Source organism: Carassius auratus, chromosome 27 (genome assembly GCF_003368295.1).
Source record: "Carassius auratus strain Wakin chromosome 27, ASM336829v1, whole genome shotgun sequence".
Classification (NCBI taxonomy): Eukaryota; Metazoa; Chordata; class Actinopteri; order Cypriniformes; family Cyprinidae; genus Carassius; species Carassius auratus.
In genome coordinates, this window is record NC_039269.1 from 11,658,313 (window position 1) to 11,684,386 (window position 26,074).

Consider the following 26,074-nt stretch of genomic DNA (forward strand, 5'->3'; position numbering starts at 1 on the left):
ACCCTTTGCTGGACCCCATGAAGCATGACGTTGTCTGTATTCAGGCCCCTATGCCTCAAAGCAATGCAGTTTTAACAGTAAAATAAGTACAGTAGTACAAAAATAATTTTCTCCCTCTCAAGTTGTTCTGATCCTGTATGCTGTTATTTTCTTTTATGAAATACAAAAAGTGCAGTTTTAAAGGCTCAGGACCAGGGTTGTTATCGTTAACCAAACCTAAAACTATATATAAGTGAATTGAAATAAATATAAATTAAATATTTGATGAAGGATTTAAGTTTAAATAAATTTAACTCTAATGAAACGTTGCCTTTGCAACTAAAATAAAAGGTTTATAGTATTAAAATTATTTTCTGAAGCAGTGTGATGTTTTCACATCACTGTTTCAGCATCATAACAATAAAATAATATATTTGCATTTCAGTGATACATTCTGTATTCTCACTTCCATCCATCCAAAGTGGCTTTGTCTCATTTCTTGCCAGTGTCTTCCTGCTTGTATTGCACATAGCAATGTTAATTCCATCTTCTAATGGAGCTTGGCAATGAACAGTTGTATGAGAAGTTGCTCTGGAGACTGCTACTGGATTCTGAGAGGAGGTCATTTCATTTAAGGAGAAGATCTCAGGAGTCCCTTAGAGTTGTTACACTCCACAGCTCACGCGTGTGTGTATGAGACAGACAGGGAAAGGTGGGGTGAGGAGGGAAACAAACAGGATGGTGTGAGAATGTTTTTTTTTTTTTTTTTTTTTTTTTGCTGAAAGTGATGAGGCCGGCAGTCTTCATGATCACTGGAGCGTCAGGCGAGGAGAGCTGACGGAGGAACCAGGGGATTGGTCCCAAAAAAAAAATGAAAGGGAAAATATACTCAACAATAACAGCCACAGCTAAAGCATCAACAGGGCCGTCAGGGTTACAAATTCCTCTGCTTGTCTCAGCCAGGAATCCAGAGGGACTGTCATTTCTTCCTCCATCAAAGACACGTCTTCATTTCTCAGCTTAGAGAAAATCTTGCAGTCACTAAGTGAGAACTTATGTGTCCTCAGTGGCACCAAAAAGTATTTGGATACTTAAAGATCCTATAAAATCAAAAAGTTTTGTGATATTGAATATGTCATTACACTTGCTTACGTGACTGTTTTTTACTCACATGTGACTCAAATCGGATATTTTTTTACATGCATAAACGCAAAAATCTGCTTTCTTTCAAATGTGGTTTAAATCAGATACACACAGATACTATAGCTACATCTACATTTTTATTGGAATTCCAAGCCATCAAGATTACATTAAATTTACCAGTTCAGTCAAATTTTGCACTGCAGACATCAGTGACAGCTTTCATTTGTCCATATAAACTCAGTATAACAGTAAAATCAGATATTGGATTTGAGTTGTGTCTTAAGTGTAATGTAAACAGGTGATACAAAAAATGTAATATGGCCAAAAGATCATATCTGTGCATTAAGCTTTGCAGTGTAAACGAACCCAGCTTCAGATTTGAAGACATGTAAGTGCTGGTGTATGGATTAATTATGATGGAAAAAGACCAAAATACTGATTTCTTCTTTACGGATTTTTGTTCAATGAAAGTCTGAATAGAATGAGAATGTACGTCAACAAACAAAAGAAGCTGTACGAATGCCATTGCATTTGATGACAAAAACAATGGCATTTATTTGAAAGACAACAGCCAAATTTTTTCTTGCAAGGAAGGCATTTCACAAAGAAAAAGAAAATGTTTGTTGGGTTGTCGACTCGAACATATTCAGAGTGGTTACTCTGCTAGGGCATCTGTATGACTGTGAAGCGTGACCATGTCTTAAAGACACGGCCCTCTGACAATATACTGCTGTACACATCTATCGCTTTTGCCACTTAGATATATTCATGCAATCATGCAGCATGTATCAGAAGATCTGCGTTCTGGCATAGTTAGCGCTCACACTCACTGATCTATATATAACTGAACCACGCTCTTAGTCAAATAATTAATTTTGCCATTAATTTTAACAATAATTTAGTGAGATTTTTGAATGCACAACTAGTCTGACAACAGCCGGTGCTCCCCTTGGAGAATGGAGATCTGGTATCACCATCATCAAATATGTCCGTGATTACATGAAGAAACAGATGAAACTGAGACAAACTAAATCCAGAAGAAATGTAGCAACGACTTCAAGACATTTTAAGAAACCTGCCTCCAAAGCTACAGTACTGTGAGAAGTTTTAGGTTGTGTAAATATGCTGTAAAGTAAGGATGGAATGAGAGGTAGAGTTGAGTGTCAGCAGCATAGCAGTGATATCAAAAGCCATGATTTTGAATGACAGAACCTAGTAATGTCATGTAGACAGAGAAGAGAAGTGGTCCAAAAACTCCTTGAGGCACTCCAGTAGCTAGATGTTGCGACTTGGACACCTCACCTCTCCAAGATACCTTGAAGGACCTATCTGAGAGCTAAGATTCAAACCACTGGTGTGTTGTTCCTGAGAACTGAGGCACTGCCATCAGCGGCTGGATGGAGACAGCAGCTGTACGCCAGGACAAGATGTGTTTGATGGCCTCTGTCTGCTTCTGTGTGGCAGAGAACTGCTGGGCTAAGTTCTCCACTGCGACGCCGAAGAGGCTAGTCTGAGAACATGGGGGCATTTAAGAACATAGTCTTGTCGGTCTCCATCATGTGGGCCAGACACAGCCAGAGATGGCATTCCTGGACCCCCATAGTTGACGTTGCATGGCCCAGAGACCATGCAGTGACCTTCGTTGCCCGTAGATTGAGGTCAGTAGTGGTGCGGGGCTCTTTAGGAACTTCTAAGTCATGCCCATCCTTGTGCATGTTCTTCAGTGCCTCAGAAACGAATCGTCAAGCCTCGAGGGTTCGGGACACGGTGGAGGCTTCCACTCAAGCTCAAAACTCTCTGTGTCCGGGCAAGCATAGACACCATTTCCATATCCGTATCCATATCCGGTATTGCTGCACACCCAGAAGGTGGCAATTCACGGGTTTGTGCAACATTTTGTCTACTGCTGTCATCTGCTTGACTTTTGAATGCAGCACAGAGCTGCCTATCAGGTCTGGATTAAGAACACATAGGGCCCTGGGGCTATAGCAAACCCAAGGGCCCCCATAGTAGCCTATCATTTTCTACCACAGGAATAATAATATTTCTTATTATTTTAATCAAATTTCCAACACAGAGAGATACAGTGAGTATCTACCCAAAATTTTCCAGGCTACAACACATTAAAAGGATAAATACATTATATGAATTCAAACAGGTTTTCAGAAGTAGCAACAACTGTTAAGAAAATGCAGCTCCCGTAAGGAGTTTACGTTAAATAGTTGTATTATTAGGTCTTCTTTCTGGCCGTAGAAGAAGAGAATCACCAGGGTTGGACTCGTGCTAAATTCAGCCCATCTGGTCCACACAGTCCCCCATAAATGTTTGCTGGTGTTAGGGCAATTGTAGCAAATAAATTATTTATTAATAAATAATGGATGAAAACAAAAAATATTTTGAATACTTAAAATGCATTTAACAATATTAATATTCCAGCAGGCTCTTAAATATTCAAATCATATTTTTCTGCAATGAAAGTTTATTAGAACTATTAAATTTTCCTTTGTAGTTGCCCAAATGAAAAAAAAAAGCAAATTCATGTATCAAGAGTTAACTATTAAACCTTTATAAAATTGACTTATTGCCTTTATTTGACCCAGTATTTAATAGGCAATAAGTAACAATGCCATATTTCTACAATGTCAGTAACTGCATGTTAAGGTGTGGTGCTGTGGATTAAATTGCTTACTGTAGCTTTACCACAGAGACTTTTCTGTTCACATATAAGTGTCGTGTGTCGAATTCAAATGGGTAAGCACTGCTTATTATCACTTCAATAGAGCGGCGAAAGTATTGAGCCACAGTCGTTGTCAGCGCTGTGCTGGCGGTAGACACAAGTCTGGTGTGGTCCAGCAGTTCTCTTGCATTGCATGCTTTAATCAGGTATCTTAGTGCTGTTTCATCACTTGGCTTTTAGTGTTTGTTTCCCATGCGCTACAGTAGAGCCGAGGTTACACTTGTGTAAACGTGTACAAAGACTTTTTTTTTCGCTCATATCTTTTGGACTGAAATAGCACTTACAATAAAATGTGGGTGCATGGTGGGATTTTGGCAATCAGCACAGCAAGAAAACCTTGGGTGCCCCCGTTGGCCAATCCATAGGTCTACTTTTCCTTTCCTCTACATCACGTCGGCCCCCTTAATCTGTGAGCCCTGGGGCTTTAGCCCCGCCCTTATATTAATCGGGGCCCTGCCTATAATATCCCACAATGCTGCATGAGTGGTTTGGTATCTTGTAAATGTATAAATGGAGTGAATGTATTTATAAATGTTTATAAATGTAGTTTTTTCCCTGTCCAGTTCTCCTACGAAATAATTATGTAAATATTAAATATTTGCTTATTTAAGTCCAAAAGTCACTTGAAATCATTATGTTTCTTTAAGAACTACCTTTATTCAAAAACAATGCCTGTGGATTCAGTCGATTTCGGATAAAAAAATAAAATAAAAAAAAAAACACACTGTCAGCTTTATTTTGAATTATCTTGATATGTTATCTTGAAATCACCTTAGTGAAAAATAAAAATCATTTGAGATAAAATGTATTTCATGCTAAGTATATTACAAATACATTTACATATTTATGTACTTAATAAAAATACCGGTATACATAAATTCTGCTAAATTGAAGCAACTAATTTTGTACGTAATGCTCTTTATTGTGTGGACGTAGTGCTGAAATCCAGCTAAATATATTCTAAAGTACATTTGATTGTGCTGAAGTGGAAATATTGCAGGTAAAATTCAGGTACACTTTAAATATCTTGCCTCTTTTTTTTTAATGCCCAGGGTGTCCTGACATAGTTGTTCAAAAAGTTTTAGTCTAGCTTTGATACACTCCAATCTCTTTAATATTATGTGCTGGAACAGTGAAGAAGGCCCTGGAATCAGAAAAGATGAACGGATGGAGGACACCTGAGGTGAACAGCGAAGCCATGCAGACCAGTGAACCCTGGGTGTTTGTCGGCGGAGACATCGCCGGCTTGGCCAACACCACCGTGGAGTCTGTCAACGATGGCAAACAAGCTTCCTGGCACATACACAAGTACATCCAGGTGGGCTCTCCACTCAATAAGCCAATCCATCTCATTCTGCATTTGGACGTCTTACACAACATACTTAGTGTTTGGCCACAGTTGTGTAGCTCTCAGAGCCTGCTTCTCATTACGTGTCAGTGCCAGCAATTTTCAGCATTAGTGTAGCACTCAAAGTTTTACGCTCACAGTTTTTATAGCGAGGGCATTATTCCACAGGGACTTTTTTTTTCTTAGGGTGACATCTTGAGTGCTTTTTGGCTTTGACACTCAAACAGTAGAAGATTCTTACTTGAATTTCCTAGCAGAAGACTATTTTCTGTGATTTCGCACACAGACCTAAGCGGCAGCATAAAGAGAAGGTTCATGCAGAGGTTAATCGCTAATGTAACTGTGGCCAGAGGAAGTCACGCTGAAGTGTTTTTTCGGCAAATCCATTCTGTATTTTTGGACTACAGAGAAAGAGCTGTACAAATATTTGCTAATAGGTTTAGTGGTTCAAGATCGCGTAAATGATTGGAAGATAAGATCACATTCTGTTGTGGTGTTGTGTTAAAATTTTGGTTACTGGTATTTGTGTATGGATTTTCAGTGGAATGAGGTGTTCTTTTGAGCAGCGTGCTAATTTTTCTTCTTTTTTAGCTCACAAAAAAAATGTCTGTGCTAGTAGGGGAGAACGGGGGCAGTTGTAACACAATGAATTTCCTGAGTCGCAAATGATGACAGAGTGATGACACTTACTCAGCACATTCTCTGTAAAGTCTCTCTTTCTGCCTGAGAAAAATAAGTGCCATCATTTCAACTTCTGAGAAATTGTCAACACAAAATATTTTATTTTATTTATTTAGGCTATTTTTTTACGTCTAGTGTCTAAAATTTAAATTTAATTGCAGATTTTAACATTTCAAAATGTGCCAAGAAATATCCCCCACACAATTACACTACCAGCCTGAACCATTGAGACAAGGGAGGATGGATCCATGCTTTCATGTTGTTTACGTCAGATTCTCTCTGCACCATCTGAATGTTGCAACAGAAATCGAGAGGCATCAGACCAGGCTACCATTTTTCAGTCTTCTATCGTTCAGTTTGGCGAGCCTGTGCGATTGTTAGCTGACATGAGTGCTCCTTTGCATAACCTCATTTGTAACAAGAGGTTATCTGAGTTGCTGTTGCCTTTCTATCATCGCAAACCAATCTGCCCATTCTCCTCTGACGTCTGGCACCAAAAAGGCATTTTGCCTACAGAACTGCCACTCACTCTATATTTTTTTTTCTTTTCTGGACTATTCTCTGTAATCCCTAGAGATGGTTGTGCAAGAAAATCCCAGTAGATCATCAGTTTCTGAAATACTCAAACCAGCCTGTCTGGCACCAACAACCATGCCATCTTCAAAGTCACATTACTTCTTTCTTAACCCATTCTGATACTCAATTTGAACTTCAACAGATCGTCTTTACCATATCATCTAGCTGATGCCATGCGATTGGCTGATTAGATATTTGTGTTAATGAGCAATTTAACCGGGATCTAGTGTTTACAATGAGAATTATTTATAATTATATAAAATAAATAACACATCTTTAAAATATGTGTAATAATAATAATTCTTTTAATTCTTTAATGAACATTATTAAACTATAGTAACTGGCTGGAGGCTTTTTTTTTTCAATTATTGCAGTATATAAATATTTGAACTCAAATATAATTGTAATGTAGGTTTATAATATATTTAATGTAATATAATAGTTTATACATGTGTGTGTTTTCTCTGCAGCCCCTTCATGGTAACACAGTAAGCACCACTCCCAAACTGCCCTTGTTCCACTGCGCCATCGATACAGTGGACATTAGCCTGGAGATGTGTGGGATTAAGTTTCCTAACCCGTTTGGGCTTGCCAGCGCCCCACCCACAACCAGCACCGCCATGATCCACAGAGCCTTCGAGCAGGGTTGGGGCTTTGCCCTCACCAAAACCTTTGGCCTGGACAAGGTATATTTACAGAACACAGAGGAAAAAAATCATCATGCAGTACGCCATAGGCTCCAAACGCACTCGTGCTAGGATTTTGGTAGTGTGTTTGTGTGGGAAGCGCATAATGCATTGCAAAGATTCAGCAGAGCACTCTTTCGTACAACATCACAGAAACTGAAAACTTGGCAAAAATCCCCGAAAGGTCACAAGCATATGAAAGCACCAGCACTGGGCAGTGCTAACGATAATGCAATCATAGTTCACAGACACACACTCATACACACGTATGCACACACTAACACCATAATGCCATAATGAGCCACATTCTGGTGGCTTTAAAAGAAAAAAACAAAAACCAACAACGTTCCCATTAGGCAGCCATGCATCTGCCTTGTTAGCAATGTAACATTTGTTCTTGACAGGAAAAAAAGAAAAAAAAAAGAAAACAGGCATGAGTTGTTTATTGAACTCCAGCAGAAAATCTTTTTGTTTTAATTTACTTTCTAATTCAAGTGATGGGAAAATTAATCGGTAACATCTGTTTGTTCTGGGCTTACTGGCAGTCCTTGATTAGTGGAGCTAGAAATGGAAATAGAATTAGAAAAAAAGAAAGGAGAAGAGAGGCAGAGCGCAGGGTTTGAGTCGTATCAGACGTAGCCATGACAACAGCAAGAGGCGTCTACGCAGCTCTTCGATCAGAGCGTCAATTTCACAAAGAATTTAAAAAAGCAAGTGACAGCGTTTAAGGGACTTCAAAGAAAAAATTAGTAGTGGAAGAATAAAAGAGTAAACATTTTCAGAGATTATAGTTTCATAGGAGGAGCCTAAATAGTTCTATCAAGTATGAAGAAAGAAAAATAAAAAATAAAAAACAGAATGATTTTTAAAAAAATATTATTATGGGTTGAATGCAGTAAAGATATTACTGAATTATTATCTCAGTTTATTGTGTCCACCATTTTCATTCTGTGTCTTTGCTGTTGTACTGGCAATCTGTTTACCTTTTCCTCAAGACTAAACAATCAAATAGAAATAAATCATAGGCGGAGTACTAAATAATTTTACATAATTCACATACATTTTGCTGGTATATCAATTGTACCAACCACATAAACCCCCATTTTTGCCCCTCCACTCTAAAACTGAAACTCTTTCTATTCTGTTTTAAAGCAGTCATGAACTGAGAAACCATAATTAACGTAATATGTTGAGATATAATAGGTCATTGTGCTATATATATATATATATATATATATATATATATATATATATATGAACATTCTATACGTTTCAAAACTCAAAACGTCCTTGTTATTCTAAAAACAAATTACATTGAACTCAGTCTGCCAAAACGACAGGATGTGGAATGTGCCGCTTTATGACGTAAAAGTGTGGCTAAACACTTCCTCTACAGAAGATCAACACCTGCTTCTACATCGCTGCCTGTTTAGCCTTCCCCTACAATTTGCCTCTCTTGTTATTTACATGTAAATAACAAATAACTCATTTCATTTTTAATGAATGCCAGACCACTTTGTTTACTTAATTGTACTGCGGATTTGCTTACACACAAGGCACACTTCGATGCAGGATTTTCAGAAAGATTGAAATTAAAAGATGATGCTGAGCTGACTATATTGAATCCGATGTCGCACCATACAAGTATGAGTTCCATTAGGTGGTCACTACAGCTTTCTCTGTAATTATAAATCGTATGATAATTACTGAGCATGTATGTGTTTTTAACTTAAAACATAAAAGTCTCCATCTAGGAAGTATGTAGGCTGTCAAACATACACAACTAGTAGCCAATCATACAAGTCTACAATCCGCCATGCCTGTTTAAACAGAGCATTCAAATAAGGGAGGTTAAAAACAGGATAAAAAATAGCCTGTTACTTATAAACTAGGATGTCTTTTGATGTAAAAATCTTGATAAAATTATAAGTAGACCCCAGAGAAAAGTATACAAAAAAAAAAAAGGCAGTTCATGACCAATGTCAACAACAAACCCCAGATAATAATTCTTCTAATCTTCTGCAGTAGCAAGATGAAGCCATATTTCGGTAAACAGAACTCATATTGCTCTCCATGTGCTAGAATGACTGCACTAAAACACATTCTCTCTCACAGGCAGGACAAAGAAAACCCCTCTGTGTCAACATGTTCTCAGTGTCCCCGCCCGCTCAGTGCTGTCATTAGAACATAGGGGACTTCTTTTTAATATCCTGTTCTCCTGAGCCACACTAAGTGTAGTACATCAAGGCCACGCTGCATCAATAGCATTCGAAAAGCCCTGCAATTGTCAAGCTGGATATGAAAATAGCCTCCTGTGTATATGTGCACCGAATAGCTAATTTACCTAGTGCTAACAGGGGCACCCAGCAAGCAGGCAGCGCTTTCATTAATTATAATTAATGAGATGCGTTGCATGTGTAAATGTTTTATTTTTCCCTTCTGTCATAAGATGCGAGTCCCTCGGGATTCGGCTCCACCATGGCTCGGAATGGGCCCTGGGAACAATTTTGCATGATAGTTAGAGGCACTTCTCTATTATTCCTCGTCTCTGATGAGCTAAAAGTCCATGGGTCCTCAGATCCACACGAAGTTATGTGGTCAGATCTTAGTCATCAAACAACGACTTGTAGAGCTGACGGGTGCTGAGATGTCAGATGGATCAGAACCTCCAGGCCCAATTAGCCTTTTAAGTCATCTCTGTGTGAGAGACCTCACACAGTGTCACGCTTTTTCTCTGTGGTGCTGTCGCAGGCAGGCAGCCAGGAAGTGGCATGTCAAAGCGCCGGAGGGCTAAGGGGCCATCACTCAGTCAGCGCTGCGCTAATTGTACATGAGAATGAATGATGGCTGCTATTGTTCTTTTATGCGAGGTTGATTGCCTATTACTCGTGTTCTTGAGCTCACACGAGCGGTATCCTGAGCCGACGGATCAGCTGGTTGGAGATGATGTTAATGCCGGCTGATTTTTGATGGAGTTCATTATGCCCCTGCAGAGTCATGATGAATTTTAAAGTTAGCAAGAAAGGAGGTAAGCCAGATTTTCATGTGCGGAAAAATACATCTCCCTCTCGCTGACACATTCATCATAACATTGTCTGGGCCGCTCCTGACAAAGCTCCACAGCTATATCCACTTTCCCCTCTACTGATTTAGCTGGTTGGTTATAGATCGGAGTGCAGTGCAGAGACAGAACTCGCTTGCTTCCTGCATGAGAAATAAGCCCATCCCCTGCTGTTTAAAACACATTCAATCATTGTCATAGCTCAGACAGGAGCTTATCACACCTAAGCTTTAAAACACACCACTTCAGGCTACGAGACTTAATATCTGCAGTATAAAACAGCGATGGAGGAGCATATGAGATACACATCTCCTAATTAGCCTCTAATTGCACAGTGCTTTGTCCAATTAAGTTAGTGTTTATAATGGTGGGTGTGAGCACATTGTGTTCTTTCTAGTCCACTCTCAAAGCTATTTGACTCATTGATCTAATCTACTTGGCAGATATTGACACGTAAGGTTTCATAAAACATGTAATTCAGTGGCTACAGTATATTCACACAAGCAGTATGTGAGACTGACAACCGCATTTAACAACATGCGTGACTCAAAAAAAAAAAAAAAAAAGGCATTCATTCATTGATGGACAAAAGTTGCATTCACACAGTCAGTGTGTGGGATTGACAGCCATATTTTCTAACAGGCTTTACTCTCAAAAACTGTTTTTGAATTGAGTATTGTATTTATAAACAGGTTTTACTCTGAAATGCTGCATTCACAGTCGGTATTTGGGATTAAAAAAACATTTACTGACAGGTTTGACTCTCAAAAGCTGCATTCACAGTCAGTATTTGGGATTGAAAAATGTACATACCAACAGGGTTCTCTCTCAAATGCTGCATTTACAGCATTTACAGTATAGATTGTGGGATTTAAAATATTTACTAGCAGGTTTCACTCTCAAGAGCTGCATTCACACAGTGTTCTGAATTGACAACCGTATTTAATTTCTTAACAGTTTTATCTCCACAGTATTTGAGATTGACAGTCAAATTTATTAGCATATTTTACTCTCAAATTCCCACAGTGTTTGGGATTGCCAACTGTATTTGTTAACAGGTTTTACTCTTAAATGCTGTGCTCACAGTCAGTATTTGGAATTGAGAACTTTATTTACTGAAACCTAAAAACTTTGAATACCGTCTGTATGAGTGAATACCCAAAGTAAACCTGCACTTCTATTTCCGTTGTAGTTGTGAAATAAGACTGTAACCTGTGGGGAGGCTGTGGCCTTATGGTTAGATACTCAGAGTTGTAAGCTAAAGGTTGTAGGTTCAAGTCTCAGTGCTGACAGGATTTGTAGGTTAGGGGAGTGAATGAGCAGTGCTCTCTTCCATCCTCAATACCCATGGCTGAAGTGCCCTTGAGTAAGGCACTGAACCCCTGATTGCACCCCAGGTGCTGGAACAATAGCTGCCCATTGCTCTGTGTGTTCCCTACTCACTGCTGTGTGTGTGCACTTGGAGGGGTTAAATGCAGAGCATCAAATGTCACAACTAATAATAACAAAGGTTGTGACTGATAAAATCAAGAATGACTAATCAAAATTCACACAATAATAGTTTATGGTTTCCATAATTTCTCCCGAATTATGGAACACTAAAGCTAAAGCTTTTTATTCTTACGCAGGGCAACCACACAATATGTCTATTTTCTGGCATTTTCATAACCTGAGAGTATTTGACAATCATAACATTAGTGACTGAAAGCTAAAAACAACCAACAACTCATGAGGGTCATGTAGCATGACTCCTGTCTCCTGCTCATCCACGTTTGTCACTTCTGTGTTCATCAACGTGTTTGCTTAAATCATCTGCTGGACACCCCTCTCTCGTAAATGTGCATACGTGCTAGAGATTATAATTCATTAAGTTGTAAATATGGATATGTTTCTTACACAAAGCGCATCATGTTGCTTCAGAAGGCCTTTATTAACCCCCACTGGTGCTATGTGGACTTCTTTTATAATGGATTGATTACATTTTTTGGACTTTTTGTTTTTTAATATAACTCAGATTGTATTCGTCTGAAAGAAGAATGTCATATACTCCTACTATTGCCTGAGGGTGAGAAAAACATGGGGCATGGCTCTTTAATCTCAGAATTCAGGCAATATTTAAAGGCTTTCAGTTTGGTTATATGCTGTTATTAGTTTCTTTCATAGCCAAACATTGTGTGAGCAAAACCATATTAGCACTCCAACCAGGACTAACAACTATGGTCTGTTGCTGTGTGAAAACAGCCATTATGACATACAATTGTTTCACATATGGCCATCATTGAGGTCAGGTACTGACATTGCAAGATGGGGGGACACTGTTACAATTTATCTCAAAGGTGTTTAGTAAGGTTCAGCTGTAGGCTTAGAACACGTTTCAGCTTTGTGCTTGGAGCAGGTTTGTCATGTTGTTGTTGTTGTTGTTTTTTCACACCAGAGTCAATAAAAACATTTCTTTATGGCACTGCTGCAACCAAATTGAAAAAAAACTAATTTAGAATTTAAACTAACTCTAGAATTAGTTTCAAGGGGTTTTCCTAGAAAATACAAACCTGTTTTGATTTAGTTTGTAGTATAGTCAGAGCCTGAAGAGAGTACAGTATGTCTGTATTGTCAATCCGTAGAAAACGTTCTTGACAGGTTCTAACCCCAACCAGAGGACCAGGTATTGTTGCACTGTTAGGTAAGACATCTGTGCTCTCTCTACCACTTCCTCTCTGCTAAGGGCCTTAAAAAAAAACAGGCAGCCTACACAGTCCCTTACGCCCATGTGGGCCAGCCGGAGCAGGCAGGAAATCAATGGTGGCTGGGGACAGACGGCTGCCGTCCCACAATTAATGCCAATTTGTTATGTGCACGTATCTCTGCAGGGAGACACGGTGTGGGCGGAACTTTCCCGCACTGATTCAGGCACCTTGAGTACACAACTCTAGAGAGAGCTAGAAATCTGTTCCCAGAGGTGAATTTAGATGGCTTTACATTCGTAGATGTTTGCATGAATATGAATGATTGCAATGAATTATTCAGATGTCTTGCCATGTTTTGTTACTCTGTACTTTTATTAGCATACACTGTATTCAAGGGATTGTAAGTTGCTGCCACTGAGCTATAAGGGTTTCTTTGTGTAGGATTATAAATCTTGGGGACGTTCTACATTTAACTAAGTGGTATTTTCATAACTGGATGGTGTAAATGTTTCAAATTTAAAGGTTTTTATATTTCATTTCATGCAGTACCTGGGAACTAGACACATGTTGTTGCTTTTGCTAGGCCATGATACACTACCATTCAAAAGTGTGGTTTAAGTAAGATTTAAATATATATATATATATATATATATATATATATATATATATATATATATATATATATATATATATATATATATATATATATATATATATATATATATATATATATATATATATTTGTCCTTTTTTTCAGTAAGGGTGCATTAAGTTGAAGCTTTTGCACCTTCAATTGATCAGAGAATCCTGAAAAAATATTGAAATTTCACAAAAAAATATTCAGCAGCATGACACCATTACTGATAATTGAGCAGTTGTGCACCAATAATAACTGATAAGCAAATCAGCATATTAGAATGATTTCTGATGTATCATGTGACACTGAAAACTGGATTAACGGGTGCTCCATCTTTAGCTTGACCTTCAAGCTTTACCCTCACAGCAATAAATCACAGTATTTTCAAATTATATATTTAAACAGAAAACAGTAATGTAATAACATCTCACAACATTGCTGTTTTATAGCTGTTTTATACATCAAAATTATTTTTCATAAAAATAGAGCTTTGGTGAGCATATAAGAGACTTCTTTCAAAAACATAAAAAAAAAAGATTCCAACGTTTTGACTGCTAGTGTATATTAAATTAGCAACTTAAAGATCAACCAAACAACTCCATTTAGAGGCGCCACATGCAAGTTCAAACTGAGCTTGTTTCATTTTTTGTTCTCTTTCCCCCATTTTACATACTATAATAAAAAAGGGATAAGGTATCTAGAGGGCTTTTTTTTTATTTGTTAATGCAGTACATGTATATCAGTAAGCACCATCCTTGTCTACATACCGCTGTAAGTGTCCTTGAGTGTGCTTATTAATTCCCTATCGCCCCAGGCATGCTGTATGATAGCCAATCCTTCAGCCAATAACATGTGTATCAGATGCTGGAAGAGCATTCAGCAGTGCAGAATGTGTGTGTCAGTGCCAAGGCCCTCATTAAAGAATATATAGCATGGAAAGTAAAAGATTCACACTGAGATGGCAGAGGTGCATGCTAGAAACAGTTTGGTGCACGAATGAAACCTGCGTGGGGAGGTTAGCATGTAGCAGTTAATTTTATGTTTGTTAAATGCAGGTGTCGTGTGGGAAGTTTGAGTTTCATGACAGAAAACGAAGACTTTGTAGTGACTTTTTAATCAGTCTATGTAAAGAGTGGGAGTTTTATGCCTAACTTTTCATTCCTTACTTTGTTGCAAAGATATTTATATGAGATGTAAATCACGTTCACTCACCTTTATAAGGCCTCGTAGTTAAGAGAGTTCAATTTTCTCTAAAGCGCTGGAAGCCCTGAGTTATTAACACATGAAAATAAACTTCTGCTTTTTTTTCAAAGAGACATAAAAAGAACGTTTTAAATTCACGTTTAATTGTATATATATATATATATATATATATATATATATATATATATATATATATATATATATATATATATATATATATATATATATATGTACAATTTGAAGCAAAAAGGTTTTTATTTTTACTTTATTGCTTAAAGGAAAAAAGTGAAAGTTCTGTCATAACACTAATGTCATTTCTAACTTGTGTGAGTATCTTTCTCCCATGTAACACAAACGTTTTGAATAATAGTTTTATATGATGAGTAAGGTAAGAATTTTTCCTTAAACCCTTCCTTGATAGCTGTAGTCTCCATTAAGGGCTAAACAATGAGGATGACAATTAGCTTGTCAGTTTTATTATTACTGATTAATTTAATATTTTATGACAATTGACAAATAATTTGAGTGAAGAACTATAATAATGCATAATAATTGTAATAATATTAAAATAAATATTAAATAATATAATTCCTTACTGTTGATATATGGAACAAAGCAACTTGGACATTCAGCTAAATAACTTCAAATGTGTTTCTGGATTTCGAAAGACAGTTAGGGTGAGTAAAAGAAGTATTAAATTTTTCGGTGAAGTATTCCTCTTATATGGGTAATAGAACAAATATTTTGATGTCCATAATGAAGTCAAGAGCTACTTTAATAATTGTACACAGAACATCTTTACCCTGTTTTTCTCTGCTAAATGTTGGTTTTATTCAGGCCTTGGAAAATATCTCATACAAGCGCCATTCATGTTTTTTCTTAGAAGCTTTTAATGACTGAGAACGTTCCTTGCTGTTGTACGTTCTCATCATTGTGTCCTTAGTGCTGTTCAATGACTTCCTGCGTTAATGACACTCAGTTATAGCATTGAAATCTGCTCTGAAATGTGTACTTATTTTATCTTTTCATTAGCAATTTGTGACACACCATCTGTGATGTTCAAATATGGTACTACTTTCACAAAGCAATTCATATTTGTGTCTGATTTTCTGGTAGTACATCAATCAAACAAACACAATGTATAGGTTGTTGTAAGAAACTCAAATGCACAATATAACATATGACTGCACCTGAGTTGAGTGTCTGATTATATAGTCAGTAAATATCAGTATGAGTGTGACCCTGTGAGCGTTTCAGCTATTGAAAAAGCTCTTCAGAAAGCTCAAACTATTCAGTATTTGTTGATGTGGAGTTACACAGGGACATTTACCCTCACTAAACAAACTCAAATTCCCTTGACTTTACAGAACCAAAAGCCCAGGCTGCTGAACTCAGTGAAAAGCAAAGAGGAACCGCTCTGTAAAATGGGAATATGTCAATTAGTAAAGTGGCCATGACTGCTGGGAGTTTTGAAAGATGGTGATTTAAGGCCTAGTATACTACACATATAGACTTTTTCAATAAATAAAAGAATAGACTTGAAAGTAAGGGTCATGTTTTTAGACTTTCTGGAACGTCCATGCCACATAAATGGATCGATTTATAAAAGCCTCCCCCGAATAACCACAGAAAAGTTAATAACACAGACAAACATTAAATTTAAAGCTTTATTCTGCCCATTTGTTGCCATTAAGGTCTGAAAACATAAGCTGTACAAACAGATGGAAAAGCAGTAATGACGTATGGTCAAGGCCATTTAGCTGTTTACCACGTCACATCCTGCAGTAAATCAGGTTGTTTTAGCTATACATCTAATCTGCAGACAACAACTGCAGTCTCCAACTTGTATTTCTAAGAATTTGCTTACATAAACCAGAAGCCAGCAGTTGTGTAAGGTCTAATTGTTTTGCAGTCTCCAGTCACGGTCACTCGCCCCTTGATCCGCGGCAGACCTGAGCTCAAACGCAAGGACACTGCAGAAATAATAGCAGTGGGAACGTACTCTGCACCCTCCCTCACAGGAGTGTCAACATAATGATGGCTATAGCCGCAGAGATAATTGCGGCCGAATGCTTTCCTGTGTCAGCTTAAAAAATAGCTGGACTGTTTAAGTGGCAGGCAGACTAATATTTAACCTGAGATTTTCTCTGAGAAGAATGAGAAAGAGGAAGCGGGGGTTGGCAGCTCGTCGGGACGGCGTAACCGCAGCGTCTGTAATTACCCTGCATATGCCTCCAGGCTGGCCTATCAGAGGGCTTCCTCGGACGCTCGAGTGTGGCGCATGGCATGACATTTGATCACTCTCTTATCATGTGTGTTCCTTTTGGGAGAGGTGCTGGCTTAAAGGGGGGGATTACTGGGCTGTGCTGGTCTGATAACCCCCACAGTTTGTTGAACACCACACACACGGCCACAGCTAACCACTGACCTCATCTCTGACTAAAGAAGTGTGTGAATTCAACCCAGGCTAATGTTTGACAGGTTAACGCATGCTAATGGGCTCAGAGAACCAGAGATTATTTACTTATCACTGGATATCCTTCACACGCATTACCTTAAAGAGGGTACTCACGCTGAAAATGTAAATGTAGGTGGAGATGTGGGTAATGTGAGTATATGTACTTGGTAATAGCAGTGTTTTCTACTCTTTTATTACCTTATACATCTCAAACACCTCCAGACAGTTTGTTCACACGTCTCCTTTATCAGCAACGCAGATACAATTAGTTTCTAACTTGAGCAATGTATATTATTCCTGTGGAAACACTCGGGGTATTAGCTTTGAAGGCAGATGTTGTGTTGAAACGGAAGCTACAAAACACAGGCAACAAAATCACTGGTAGGTTTAACGCTCTCACGTTTGGAGGCGTTTCACGTAGGTGTTTGTGATCGAAAGATGCTCCAGTTTCACTACAAATCACATGTGTGTCATTGTAATAAAGATGTTTTTCTTTTCCTATGTTTTAAAAAGATACTTGCAGTTGTGCATGGAAACAGATTGTTCTGTAGTTATTTTCAGAAGCTCATGTGCGTCTACAGATATTTTTTTCCAAGGCAGAAAAATATATTTGTATAAATCGTTGTGAAAAAAATACATTTACAATCAATCAAAGGGGTCCACTGAATATTTACAGAGAAAAATAAATGGCATTATGTATTTTCTAGAGCTGCCAAAGTTAACTTGAGATACTAATTAAATATGATTAACAGAATCATTTTTAAAACATTTAGCAAATGTCACATTAACGCCCTTTCATTCTGCTATTAGAAATAATGAAATTCTTAATTGTATTTACATCTTTAGTAGAAAAATAAATTAAAGTTTTTTTGAGGTAGAAGATTTTTTTTAATAATTACCTAGTACGAAATTAAAGTCAATTATTTAATTTAAGGAATGTCATTATAATATCATGTTTAATAGTTATAACATGGTGGGTCTTTATACATGACATTATATAGCTGCCTTTATATTTTTCTTTGTTTTTTGTAAAGTGCCTTGAAAAGCAACCTTTAAAGATTCTACACTATAGTATATAAAAATAAAGGTAATAAATATTATTTTAGTACTTTTATTATAATCATATTTGAGGGTGCCGGGCATTGAAATGTTTGTTTATCCCATCTGACCCTAATGTAAAGAAAAATTAAGTTTTGTTTGGTCATGTGTTATCTTGCCTCTGGTGCCCCCAATATAAAATGTTGCATGTGTCAGCTCTGGTTATCTTAATTGTTTAAAATTGTGTGGCTCCTAATTAACACATGCAAATGAATCCTAATTGCTCTTACTAATGGGCCATGCTCTTATCAATTAATTTATCATAGTTTTCTCTTAATTGTGAAAAAAGGGTGAAATGTGCTTGATTGATTCTTATATCATGAATATATAGCAAGCATTTGTGGAATTTTTGATGATGAAAGTACAGATGTGTGTGTAAAGGAAAAATGCATTCAGGCTTCAACTTCAGCCTAGCCAATGCAGTTTGTGTGCTTTCTCTCAGCGCTAATTGCAGTTTAGCGAACAGTGATAAATTTTCTCTCTGCTGCAGGATTTGGTGACCAATGTGTCACTGTGAATCGTTCGTGGGACTACCTCAGGTCACATTTTCGGTCCATTTTCGGGCTCGTTCCTCAACATCAAGCTCATTAGTGAAATAACAGCCGCCTACTGGTGCAAGAGCGTGGCCGAACTCAAAGCCGGCTTCCCCAAAAATGTGAGTTCATTTTTAGCTTGTCTTTATCTCATCTCTATCTTTCCCTCTTTTACTCTTATTCCCATAGAAGTTTTCTCATAATGTGATTTATTACTTTGTTTCTCACTTTTTGCCTGTCAGTGTTTTATCAACAGCCATAATTCTCCATAATAGAGGTGCCATCTTTTTCCCTCGTTTTCTGTCCCTCAGTAATTTGAGTCGCTTTTGCTCTGTGCATGTTAACTGCATCACGAGTAATTGTGTAATAGAATCTCACTAATAGAAGATTTTCCAAGGCCTCTTTTCTCTTCTCCTCCCTCCTCCGTCGTTCTGCAGGCAGATGACAATAGCTTTTTGTAGTGTTCTTTTCATCACAATCAGCCATCTCTTTTCTCTCTAATCATTTGCAATGAGACAGCCCGTTTGAGCACAAAATAACTTCCTCAACTTTTGTTGTCTGCCTGCTTCAATCAAGGGTGAGATTAATTTTGAATTACAGGGTGTAATTATAAAGCACAACGTCACTTTTCACACGAACCCCTTGAATCCCTCCTTCAAACAAATGTGTCTCTGGGTTTATTTTTTTATTTGATTTTATTTATTTTTTTCAGACTGGCATTTACCTCAATGCCAGTTATATTCTAAGGCTACATCTAAACTTAAATTGAACGTCGTAATACTCTATTTAGGTAGTAACTGTATGCCACACAAATTGGGCTTTTTTTTAAGTTAAGAGTTTGAAGTTTACATGTTGTTGAGATTACATTGGAGTAAAGTAAACAAAAACAACAACAACAACAACAACAACAATACATATCACAAATATGTTGGGCAAAATAATTTTTATTACATGCTTTTCAGTACTGAATGAACTATTTAAAGTAACCTATGTGACTGACTTATTTCAGAAGAATTCAATAGGTGGGTAACATTACAGTCGTGCAATAATAATCAAAATGGTGGCAGCTTCAGCTGCAAAATGCATTTAGGTAGTTATTGCATAATATTTCTGTTTGCTAAACCGAAACATTCTGTACCTTGATTTTGGTAATGTTAGTGCAAGATTAAGCTGAAAATAGTTAACGACATACAATACAGTTTATGTCACTAGCACTAGTTGTTTAACTAACATCAAAATAATGTCCCAGGTTGTCATCGATAATTGACAAGACATGAACGCGCTATTCGACGTTAGCATGCTGCTAAGCTAACAACATGTTTACTCTGGTAAACATTACAATACATACAGTTGTACTCACAAATAACCCTTAAAGGGTTAGTTCAACCAAATAAAATTACAATTCTGTTATTTATTACTCAGCCTCATGCCGCTCCAAACACGTAAGACCTTTGCCTCTTTGGAACACAAATTAAGATTATTTTTTTTTATTAAAACTGAGAGATTTCTGACCCTGCATAATGTAACTGACACGTTCAAGGCCCAGAAAGGTAGTAATTACATCGTTAAAATAGTCATCGGTATTTAAACCGTTATGTTATGGAGCTGCTACAGTGTTGTCTATGTTGTAGGTCATAAAGCTCTCAGATTTCTCCAAAAAATATCTTCATTTGTGTTTCGAAGATGAACAAAGGTCTTACGGGTTTGTGATGACATGCGGATGTGTAATTAATGATATAATTTGTATTTCTGGGTGAACTATCCCTTTAAGGTGGGGGATAGTAAGGTGGGGGTAAGCCAGTGAATTTGATTTTGGTCATATTAAATATGTGTGACTTTTGTCAAACCAGTTAATTTAGAAATAGCCACATGAATCATTCTTTTTACGGTGTGACTAAATTAATCAGTTTTTATTTACACTGAACTACTTTGTGAATGAAATGCTTATTTATGGTCAACACTTCTCTCACTTCCCCACGTCCATCATCTTGGATTTGTGTTTTCACTTCTCTCTGCAGTGTATCCCAGAATTGCTTTCTCAAAAGAGAATGTATTAGTTTGGCCCAAAAAAAAAAAAAAGAGGCATCTCAGGAGGAATCATAATTAAAATTCCAACATTTAGCTGTGCTCCCTTAAAATCTCTCCTCTGCAGGCAGCAAACTTTTTTGTTTTGTAACTGAACATCTGTCATACATCCAGTGAGATAAACATAATCTATACACTGAAGAGTTCAGTAAGACTCTCATTGATAATGCTCATCGATCTTTGCGTAGGTTTCAGCTATTCAACATGCCCATTATCTCCATTTACTATTTACAATTTCCATTTTTCCCCCAATGCTCCTTCATCATCATGTCGTGAACCGCGCGGGCCACACTCTAGGGAGCGTTGAAGTGTGTGTTCGTCGGAGCTCATCACAGCGTGTGACTGGTTCGTGGTCAGGGGTGATGGGCACACGCTGCTGGATGAAATGAATACTCAGAGAAGCGTAATGAATAACAAAACCAGCACAATAATATCAAATTATACCGGCTCACACATTTCAGCCCTACAGACACACTCTCTGCAAGGCTCACGAGAGGTTAGGAACACGTCTGAGACTGAAGAATTAACGTGGTGCATGAAGCTGCGATCCCGCCCCCTTTTCTTTTTTTTTATTTCCTCATATCACCGCATGATTGACAGTTTCCACAGCAATGGGGGTCCCTAGAGGGCTAGCGCTGCCAGTGTTGGCGGATGGGCTCGGTTACCTCAGCATAGCATTATTAAAGTGATAACCGGGTGATTCCTGCTTCTTAGAGATGCAGCCTGTCTCGCTCACTCCCTTTTTTCCTGTCTGATTAAAAAAGCAATATAATACATGCACATTCACAGACTTAATCTCAAACTCGAGTTTCTAAATGCAGGATAGCAAAAAGAACTGACTTTATGACACCGTATGTTACAGATAGACATGTAATGACAGAGATCCGTGATGTAAACAGCAACACCACTTTTCTAGCCATGCCTCGGCCAAAATGTACATTATTGCTACTACTATATTCTAACCATTTGTGGAATCTGACCTTATGATAAAGAAAGAACATATGTGTTTGTAAAGGTTTCAAAGGTAAAACCCATGCTTCATGTTTGATCAGCAAAAAGAGCTGACTTGCTCTTATATTATAGATATTGTATGTATATACAGACACCCGGTCCTCATTTATTCTCCTGACACCAATAAAACACTGACACCACTTTCAGTATATGTGGTTGAGCGGAGCTCCCAGGGGTGAGCAGATGAGAGGGGGTGGGGTTAGAGGCGCTACAGGTCCCCCAGGTCTAAGCGAGATCCAGGATGGATTGACTCATAAACTTCAACACATGCTTTGGCCGCCAAGCGTTTCTCCCAGTGCCCTCCGTGCCGATTTGTTTCCCTTAAAAGCGCCCGGCAAGGAGGAGGAGACACGTGGCATATATCTCTCCGCTTTATGGTGCGATTACAGTGTCTCCGCATACAGTGAGAGTAATACAGCTAAATCCTGCCTTGCCACATAGGAGCTGAATAATGCGGTCAGCATGATGTTTTTATTGTTTTAATAATACGTGCATGCCACTGGGTGTCTACAAATGCAGAGATTTATAAAGCAGCACAGTTTAAGGCAGGGTAATAGCTTTTGCTGGGATGTAAAAAAATTAAATAAATGTGAATTGGAAAAATTGTCGGATTTAGTGCAAGTGCATCAGGTGAAATCGCACTTCATCACTCATTTTCATTCCCCCTTGGGTTTTTTGTTTTTTTCCTATTCCTCAGACTCTTTTCTTCTTTGTCTAGATTATCATTGCCAGTATTATGTGCGGCCACAACCAAGCTGACTGGACTGAGCTGGCAAAGATGGCTGAGGTAAGCTGCCATTCCTTGTGTATTTGTGTTTGGCAGGTTTGCTCTGTTTGCTCCTTACACCTCTCCCAACTTCAGAGATTAATAAGGCTTAATGGAAGCATGAAAAGTAAACGAAACATGAATCCGTGAAATTAGTTAATGTTCTGAAGAACTTGTTCTTCAAGATATCCATTTCATGCACGTTTGAAAGTCTGTTAATGTGAAGGTTTTTCCTAGGCATAACACAAAAAGATGCATTTGTTTATCACACACATTCTCAACACAGTCACATCCATATTCATAGTGAAAAGCCTCATTGGTTCTGTGGAAAGAGGCTTTTACATTAAATTTGCATTAGATACTGTATCATTGGATTTCAGCCTTTTGGGTGACAGAAGCCAACTGTGCTAACAAACTGTGAATGAGAAGTTGTAAAACTTTATAAAATGTATGTTTGCCAGAGCCAGAACAAATCATAACCACTATGACCCTGACAGACTAAGTGTGCCAAACAGAGGCTTAATAATTTAGCCAAATATAAACATTGTTCATCAATTACCCACTTCATATATTGGTGTTTCTAGCTTCAGTGGAACACAAAAGGAAAAATTTTGAAGAATGTAATTGCCACTCTTTTTCACACTGTAAAAGTAAATTATAATCCAGGCTGTGCAAAATTGACCATAATATAATTTCTGTAATGTCTTCTCTTGGGAGCTGGATGGTAGTATACATGGCAATGTTAATGTGTTTGGTCTTGGTGGAATAGATCTGCTACACTGCTGCAGCAGAGCAAGTACAGAGACTTTTTATTGCCAATACATCCAGAGACCTGCTGCTGTGAGCATGTAAGAAAGGATGCTGCTGCAACTATAACATGAAATAACCCTTGTACATATGAAATTACTTCATAGCAGATCTAAACAGTTGGAGCTGGGGAAGGTGGAGGGTTTCTGAAGCATGCTGCAGCTGCTGGTTAGAAAGCACTGGCCAAGTATTTAAATGTTAAGCTGCAAGCTCACTGGTTGCTGATGCACCTAGAATCAATTGGCTGCGCCATTTGAATAATGATGTGATTATGTCAGATGCACCTAGTTTCATGACAGGACTTTGTATATAATTTTCCAGTAAAAAATTATGACCGTAAGATTTTTAATGTTGAATTTTCACTCCAGTCTTCATTGTCACTTAATTCTTGCTGATTTGGTGCTTAATAAACATTTCTGTTTATTAACTGTGATACACTGTTTTACTGCACATTTTTGATTAACTTAATGCATCCTTGCTAAACAAAAGCATTCATTTCTTATAGAAATTTAATATTTTTTTTTTATGAGAATAAAACCGAACATATGTAATATTGTGACAACTCGTCTAATATCAAAGACCAAAATGAAACACAAATATAAAATAAGGGGGGAATCACATCCAAATATAATTGCCAACCACCAGCTCAAAATGAATATATATCAAAATAATATATCACAACACCAAACAGCAATAATAGCTTACAATCACCCAAAACCTGGTCCAATGAGACCTACAACATTAGTTCAATCCATACAAGCTAAACACATAACATGTGTGTAATGGAAATAATGAACCTGCAATCCAGCGATGAACAATCAGCTTGCTAGAAAAAAAGTTCAGTTCAAAATTAGATCAGTTGCAACCACAGTCTCATCACCGGAAAAACTCACTCAGCCAAAACTTGTAGTACTCTGGGCCAGGTTGGAGAAAAGTATATATAATCCACCAAAAAAAATCCAATTGAAGAAGTTTTGATGCTGGGATTAAGTCCGTATTGAACACCAGGATTCCAGCTAACACCAAACAATACAATTGAGGAAATATGGCCTACATTGAGTATTGCAAACACACTGTTCCTCAAATAATAGCCAAAAGAGGCATAAACATTGAGCATCAACTCAAAACCCCTCTTAAGTAAAAAGAGTGAGCCCTCTCTCAATCAAGCCCCCACATGGCCTTTTTTCAGCTAGATCACTCATTCTTCTTTATATGGGTATTCTTGACCCCCTACCTGAGGGCGTTGCCCCCTGGTGACCAGGAAGATAATTCCAAAACAGCTATAGACAGCCAGTAATAGTGAACACACTCTGGAACTGTTACACTGTTACAATTCAGGAGAGCTGCCTGTTTAACGTATACTTGAGGGTTTCTGCAGAATGAACTTATTGCATCTGACATAAGTGTGTGTGTGTGTGTGTGCGTGTGTGTGTGTGTGTGTGTGTGTGTGCCTGTGTGCACTCTGAGGTTTTATAATTCCAGTTGGCGCTGTTTCGTTCTGTATGTAAACAACCAGAGCCTGATTTAGACAGGATGTACAGTATGTAAATGCGGACAGGACCCTGCCATCACTAACACTTACTACTGCTGGTGCTCTAATTGAGGTGTCGTACGCTCTCGTACCTTCCAGTTTATCTCCTCAACACCCTCACACACACAAATTCGCTCAGCGAACCCACACACATGTACGTTTACACTGAGAAAATCCCAGAGAAGATTTGGCTCGTGCAGCGAGGAGGCAGGCATGACAGTGAGCTCAAAAACCAATGAGGAAGACATGTTTGTGAGGGAGTTTAGTGGGAAGTTTCGTGTACAATCATGTCAAGTCATTCTACTCTAGTATCGTTATGACAGTCTTCTTCCTCCTCAACATGCCTGTGATGTAATTCACATTACAAAACAACCCACACTATGGCCCTGTTTACACCTGAAATTAAGGGGCTGTCTATTTAGTAATGTATAATGATATAATAATTATACAGTGTACCACTAAATAATAATATGAAACGTCTTTCTTTTTAAAGTACTTAAAGTGGAATTTGATTCCCAAAATGAATGTCTCTTATGAACTGATTGTCTTTAGTGAATCAAAAACATACTGTTCAGTGCAAAGAGTATAGTCAAACAAATAAATAAACCGATGAATCAGATCTTTGAATGAATATTCTATGACTTGTATCAGTCTGAAACACTGTATAAATGTAGCATTTCGGATTTTATGACCATATACATTACCATTCAAAATGCTGGGGTCAATCTGATTTTTATTTAGTATCGTAATTTTTTTAAATTAACAATTGCATTTATCAAGGATGCATTAAGTTGATAAAAAGGAATAAATTATATTTAAAATGTAAAAAAAAAAAAAAAAGATTAAAACAGGATATAGTTTTTTTTTTTAGATTTAATATAATTTCACTATATTACTGTTTTTACAAAATAAAATAAAAAGTATGTTTTTTTTTGCTCTGTTGCAAAAGTTAAATAAATTAAAAGTGATTAAGAAGATTAAGCGAGGGCGGGGGTTATTGTATGTCACTTTTTACATCGAGTTTGAAATCGTTTGAACATCATCACTGAC

General features: G+C 37.6%; 1 protein-coding gene across 2 annotated transcripts in view; it reads left to right on the forward strand.

Annotated features, from left to right (window-relative positions):
* LOC113045497 (dihydropyrimidine dehydrogenase [NADP(+)]-like) overlaps positions 1 to 26,074 on the forward strand; it is a 52,761-nt gene that overhangs the window by 12,426 nt on the left and 14,261 nt on the right. Inside the window, exons 5-8 of one of the 2 annotated variants that reach the window (XR_003275993.1) lie at positions 4,993 to 5,177; positions 6,935 to 7,150; positions 18,782 to 18,946; positions 22,639 to 22,707. Coding sequence is in view for 1 of the 2 variants with exons in the window: in XM_026205899.1 (XP_026061684.1) it covers positions 4,993 to 5,177; positions 6,935 to 7,150; positions 22,639 to 22,707 (470 nt within the window). In the remaining variant the exon portion in view is untranslated. The remainder of the gene's footprint in view (positions 1 to 4,992; positions 5,178 to 6,934; positions 7,151 to 18,781; positions 18,947 to 22,638; positions 22,708 to 26,074) is intronic. The other variant, XM_026205899.1, reaches the window with a different exon arrangement.